The sequence below is a fragment of the Danio rerio genome, chromosome 16 (genome assembly GCF_049306965.1).
Source record: "Danio rerio strain Tuebingen ecotype United States chromosome 16, GRCz12tu, whole genome shotgun sequence".
In the NCBI taxonomy this organism is placed as follows: Eukaryota; Metazoa; Chordata; class Actinopteri; order Cypriniformes; family Danionidae; genus Danio; species Danio rerio.
The window spans coordinates 46,463,534-46,470,096 of NC_133191.1; the positions used below are offsets into that span (position 1 = coordinate 46,463,534).

General features: G+C 35.8%; 2 protein-coding genes across 15 annotated transcripts in view; one reads left to right on the forward strand and one right to left on the reverse strand.

The window, feature by feature from the left end:
* Positions 1–2,936, reverse strand: part of caspa (caspase a) — a 50,401-nt gene extending 47,465 nt beyond the window's left edge. The window contains exon 1 of one of the 3 annotated variants that reach the window (XM_073925282.1): positions 1,595–2,936. The gene's annotated coding sequence lies outside the window, so the exon portion shown is untranslated. The remainder of the gene's footprint in view (positions 1–1,594) is intronic. The other 2 variants (XM_073925280.1, XM_073925281.1) reach the window with 2 other exon arrangements.
* fli1rs (Fli-1 proto-oncogene, ETS transcription factor-related sequence) overlaps positions 1–6,063 on the forward strand; it is a 28,901-nt gene extending 22,838 nt beyond the window's left edge. For 3 of the 12 annotated variants that reach the window (XM_005158200.4, XM_009292528.4, XM_005158202.5), the window contains exons 6-10: positions 1,740–1,811; positions 2,042–2,104; positions 2,196–2,243; positions 4,021–4,104; positions 4,238–6,063. In XM_005158200.4, coding sequence (XP_005158257.1) covers positions 1,740–1,811; positions 2,042–2,104; positions 2,196–2,243; positions 4,021–4,104; positions 4,238–4,761 — 791 coding nt within the window. In that variant the 3' untranslated portion in view covers positions 4,762–6,063. 12 annotated transcript variants of the gene reach the window in all.
* Positions 6,064–6,563: the final 500 nt, after the last annotated feature.

Consider the following 6,563-nt stretch of genomic DNA (forward strand, 5'->3'; position numbering starts at 1 on the left):
TTTCTTCCCCTAATACAAGTAATTTTAGTTTCTACTGAGATCCTTAATGTGTAATACAGGGATGCAGGATTTTTGTCTTAGGCTAATACCAATATTTGCCATTTGTTCATTTACTTGGATTATTTAGACCATTTGGTAGAGGCTGATATTTTAGAAATTATGGGATGTATTGAAAAAAAAATGCATTAGATTGTGTTAACTAGCGACATTAGCAGTTCAGAAATGCAATCCTGAATCCTGGTTCTATTAGCCCTTAAACTACCCCAACAAAAAAACTAAGTAAAAATAAAAAGATAAAATACAATACATACAATTTTTTTCTAAGTTTAATATACGGTTGAAGTTAGAATTACTAGCCCCCCTTTGAAATATTTATTATTTTTTAAATATTTGACAAATGATGTTGAACAGAGCAAAGACATTTTCACAGTATGTCTGATAATATTTTTTTCTTCGGGAGAAAGTCTTATTTGTTTTATTTCAGCTAGAATAACAGTTTTTAATTTTTTAAAGCAATTTTAAGGTCAAAATAATTAGCCCCTTTAAACTATATTTTTCTATAGTCTGCAGAACAAACCATCAATATACAATAACTTGCCTGATTACCCTAACCTGCCTAATTAAACTAATTAACCTAGTTAAACCTTTAAATGTGACTTTATGCTGTATAGAAGTGTCTTGAAAAATATCTAGTCAAATATTATTTACTGTCATCAGGGCAAATATAAAATAAATCAGTTATTAGAAAATGAGTTATTAAAACTATTATGTTTAGAAATGTGTTGAGAAAATCTGCTCTCCACTAAACAGTTATTGGAGGAAATAAACAGGTGGGCTAATAACTCAGGTGGTTTAATTATTCTGACTCCAACTGTATCTATTTTGTTTTGACTGTTAACATCTGTGAGTGTAAGTTTCAGTCTGGAGAGATTCAACTTAGTAAAAAAAAATCTAGTTTTATTTTAAGAGAGCTCAAATTATAATTGTGCACTTGTGTGCTTTTGTCATGTTATTATGAATTGTGAATGTTCAGATGTGAGCAAACACAAAAGATCAATCACAGGATGGTTTATTTTAATTGTAAAAACACATAAAATATTGGTTTGTTTTTCACCCGAGCCTGAAAAGCACGTATCAAACAGCATTATTATTTGATACTGTTTCCTCAAGTAAAAATACTGGTCACTATTCAATGAGATTGTTTGAACAAACAAGGGCAATACTTTATAGTTTTAAAAGAAAAAGGGGCCTATGGCTTTGGAATAAAACCAGGGACTTAATTTTAGTGTGAATTAACCTGTAAAATTATATAGACTAAGTGGTTAAAGTTCAAGATATTATACAGCACTAAAATAGTTTGTGCTATGCAAATGCAGAGGTGCTTTAAGGACCGTGGTTTGTTTCTTCAATGAATTTCACCCCAAGAGTCGCAAGGTTTTTGAATCGCTATGCTTTCGGACAGGAAACAGCTGCACTAGGACAGGAAGTAGAGCTCAGTTTAAGACACAATTGACTATTCTGTGGCAAAGAGAAGCAGTCAGAACAAAAGGACAATCACCCTAAGGAATTGTGTGCCATCTTCAGGCCTTCTTACCGCTTTGCTTCTGCCTTTGTTCTGCCCTGCGTTTGTTCTTCGGGGATCTTTAATGCAGAGTTTCCTTCCTTCTGCAGCTGCCCTTCTCCTTACTCTTTAAAGCCATCCTTTCCTGTAAAATCTCCCTTCTGTTAATTTCTCCTAGCAGAAAACAGCTTTGAGGAGATCGGCAGGAGGAACAGTTGGTCCTCAAGTGGATTGCCAGCTGTCCCTAAAGGTATAGTTGACCTGCTTTAAAATAAATAAATAAATAAATAGATAAATAAATAAATAGTTACACGATCAATAACACATCATATGTAACATTTTAAATGTAAAAAAACTTGCCTTTTTAATTAATTTTAATTAGTTTTATTAGCATTTCTTTTATTCTTGTTTATGTAAAGCACTTTGAATTACCAGAGTATGCAATGTGCTATATAAACTCGCCTTGCCTTGAAATCACAGGATCTCCAATTGAACATCAGCACAATACCAGAATTACAGAGCCGCCTCCAAGACTTCCACAAGGTCAATGAGTTTAATTCTGTACTCATTATTATTTTTTGTTATGCTACACCTCAGTGTATCTAATCAGTCTTGTACATTTCCGTCTTTACAGACCCCTACCAAGCATTAGGTTCCATCAGCAGTCGTCTTGCAAACCCAGGTAAGAAATAATCATAAATTGCATACGGGTCAAAGATGAGTTGTGCCATTTTACAGTTTGAATCAAATAAAAATGACTATATATATACAGAGAAGTAAAGCATATTTAATGCAAGTAAAGCATCTCATTTATGAATTATTATTTGTGAAGCTAAAATGCAGGGAAAATTAACGTTCCCTTGCAATTTGACATTATACATATTCTGCCATGGAGTTACATTATATAAAAAAATAATTGATCAAATTTAAATATATGCTGACAGTATTTTTAATGATAAAGATTTAAAAAGGAAATGTGTGTATTTTGGGTCTTTTTGGAGTTTTATTATGTCATCATGTGCCTTTCTAAATGTTCCTGACAGTTTTTTTAATGAATTATTTTATAATGTATTGCCACACTAAACGACTTTGCAGTGGTATATTCAGTAAATCAGTGCAAAATAAAAGCCAGTCATAATAATTAGCCCAAGAAAATAAAAAAATATATACATTATGTATGGAGAAAGTAAAACAATTACTAACGTCACGGTCACACTAGTTTTGAGCATGCAAAATTTCCTGCGAAAAGGGAACAGGATAATTAGAGATTAAAGTGAGCGATTGGTCCATATTTTAAATTTCTGTTCAGAGAGGTCATGTTTTGATCTTCGAATAGTCTCACATAGTCACGTGATGCGATTTCGCAGGTTTTTTCATTGCAGTGAACTGCAAAACTTGTCGCACGAGCTTGCATTTCCAGTCTGCTACATTCGCATGTATGAATGGAGATCTATGGGGCGAAGATCGCAGTGCGATTATGGCTTTACATCATTACACTTTCACCATTTTGAATGCAGTTTTCATCTTTGACCCAGATTCATCAGCATCAAATTAACAAATGTGGCCTTTTTAATGTATGTAATCTTTGAATGCACAGATATATACCTTTTCATAACTAATTTAGTTATATCACTAATAATATAACCCTGATAAATTATATATTTTATCAACAATTTTACTTGAATTAGTAAAGCAAAAGTTTATTTTAGGGATATCCCGATCAGGCTTTTTGGCCTTCGAGTCCAAGTCATTTGATTATCTACCGATACCCGATCCGATACTTTTATAATACATAAAAAAAGCAAAGAAACAGATCCAGGATGTTTAATATTTTTATTTAATTCACCTTATTTTAACATTTAACAAATCTGTTAACAAACAGAGCAATTCTGTGAGCTCGAACAATCAACTAATAAAGATCAATTCTTCACTTTTGGACTTTTTTATAACAGTAAATATAAAAAAAATCTAATAGAAAATGCTTGAAATTTCCGCTTCAAGCTGCTTCTGTTTTCTACTTTGCCACCATTTAACCAATAGAGTCTCTGTAAGTCAAGAAAGTGGTGTAACACTGTGCCTCCAAATAACTATAGATGTGTTAAAAAATAATGAGTGTATATATACACACACACATATATTCAAGTCCTGATCTGGAGGTAAAGTCGGATTCCAATAGAGTCTAAAAGCGCATGATCAGCCCCTTTCCTGATCATGTGATTGGATCTGGACATCCCTATTTTGAACCACTTCAAATGTTGAGCACTGTACATAAACTGACCAAGTGTGAAAGTTTTGCTACAAAAACATGCATTTCAATTAACATTATATTCATTAAAACATTCTGTAAAAACTTTATATCAGGGTTTCAACAAAAACTTTACTTGATTTCATTGATAAACATGATTGGTATTACAAAACACATGATTAGAATGATTGTCTGCCCGACCTTCTTTACACAGAAGCGAAACCAATCCACACCAAGAACCGAACCACCAAACAAAATTCTAGCCATCTGCCTGTTTCCAGCACTGACAGGACTGTGGGTAGGTGTTTCTGACCGACCCACATTCTGTTTTTGTGTTCAACAAACATTAAAAAGGTCACATTTAAAGCAACAACCTGCCTTCAAAACCCATTCAATCTTCCACTAAAGCTCTCCATTGATTTTTCACACAGGCTCTGGTCAGATCCAGCTGTGGCAGTTCTTACTGGAGTTGCTTTCCGACAGCAACAACTCGACCATCATCACCTGGGAGGGAACTAATGGGGAATTCAAGATGACAGACCCTGATGAGGTGGCCAAACGCTGGGGGGAGCGAAAAAGCAAGCCTAACATGAACTACGACAAGCTCAGCCGTGCCCTTCGCTACTACTACGACAAAAACATCATGACCAAAGTGCACGGCAAACGCTACGCATACAAATTCGACTTCCAGGGCATCTCCCAAAGTCACCAAAACCACTCCACAGAGGGAAGCGTGTATAAATTCCAGACCGAAGGGTCGTACATGCAGAGCTACCACAGCCACCAGCCAAAAATGAACTTCATAAGCCCACATTCCACCCCTATGTCTGTTACAACTAGTAATTTCTTCACGCCTCAATCCACCTACTGGAACTCCGCAACCAGTGTGGTTTATCCCAGTTCACCGATGCCACGACATCCCAGCACTCACACTCACTTGAACACTTATTATTAAAACAGTCACATTGTAAAGCCAACATTGGCTTCTTTGTTGACAACTCTTAAAGAGACAGTTCACCCAAAATTGTACTCTATTTCCCCCATTCTTGACTTGTTCCAAACATTCTTTACACTATTAAACATAAAAGATATTTTTAATATAGCAGAAAACCTGTTAACACTGACTTCCGTAGTATTTGTTTTTCCTGCTATGGAAGTCAGTTGTTTTTACAGCTTTCTTTCATTCATTTTCATCCGCTTTTCCAGGGTCGGGTCACAGGGGTGGTAGTAGAGAACCCCAGACTTCCCTCTCCCCAGACTTCATCCAGCTCCTCCGGGGGGGATCCCGAGGTTTTCTCAGGTCAGCTGAGAGACATAGTCTCTCCAGTGTGTCTTGAGTCTTCCCTGAGGCTTCCTCCCGGTGGGACATGCATGGAACACCTCCCTAGGAAGGCATCCAAAACAGATGCCTGAGCCACCTCAGCTGACTTCTCTCGGTGTGGAGAACCAGTGGCTCAACTCCAAGCTCCTATCGGGTGACAGAGCTCCTCACCCTCACTATAAGGGTGCGCACTGTGAAGGAAACTCATTGCGGCTGCTTGTATCCAAGATCTTGTCCTTTCGGTCATAACCCAAAACTCATGAGCATAGGTGAGAGTAGGAAAATAGATTGACCGGTAAATCAAAAGCTTTGCCTTTAAGCTCAGCTCATTTACCACAACGGACAGATACAGTCCCCATTACTGCTGCCACTTCACTGATCCGCCTGTCAATCTCGTTTTCCATTCTTCTCTCACTCATGAACAAAACCTCAAGATACTTGAACTCCTCCACCTGGGGTAAGGACTTTCCTCCAACCTGGAGATCCAGCTTTCTTTAAAATATATTATTTTGTGTCCAACAGAGTAAACAAATTCAAACAGTTCTGGAAAAAGTAAAGGATGAGTAAATGAGTTTTAAGTTTGTGGGAAATAACAAACTGGCAACATTTCTTGAACAACAAATGACAAGAAACCACCCTCTGTAGCAGATCTAAATACCATTATTATTCAGTAGTATTGTTGTACAGTATATAAGCATGTTAAACAACTGCACCCCTTAGGGTTATATTGTAAATATGTTTTGCATGTTTCATAAGAATGCTCTGACATCACATGCATGTATACTCAACCCTGATGCTTTAAAATGTAACATTCCTTTGTATGCTTGTGTTCTTGTACAGGTTGCTTGTGGTATGTTACCAAGTTGAATGGTAATCATCACCTTTACACTGTAAGCGTTACATTATATTACAAAATAAAACTGATAAACGGCTGCATTCATGATTCACAGTATATTATTGTGCTTTAAACATCCAATCAAAAAGGCAAAAAGCCGAAAAGGCATAAAAGTAGCACATAGCTTTAAGCATGTTGTTTCCTACATGTTTAATGCATTATAAGCTCATTTTAACTATATTGTTTTTATAAACATATATTATTAATTATTTTATTATAAATTAAAATATAATTTTTAGTAATTTATCATTTAGTGTAACTATAGTTTATAAACTCACTGGCCACTTTATTAGGTACACCTTACTAGTACCAACTAGTACCATTCAACAAGGTACTGGAAATATTTCTCAGATTTTGGTCCATATTGATATAATAGCAGCATGCAATTGCTGTAGATTTGTCAGCTGCACATCCATGGTGCGAATCTCCTGTTCCATTACATTCCAAAAGTGTTCTATTGGATTGAGATCTGGTGACTGTGGAGGCCATTTGAGTACAGTGAACTCATTGTCATGTTCAAGAAACCAGTTTGAAATGATTT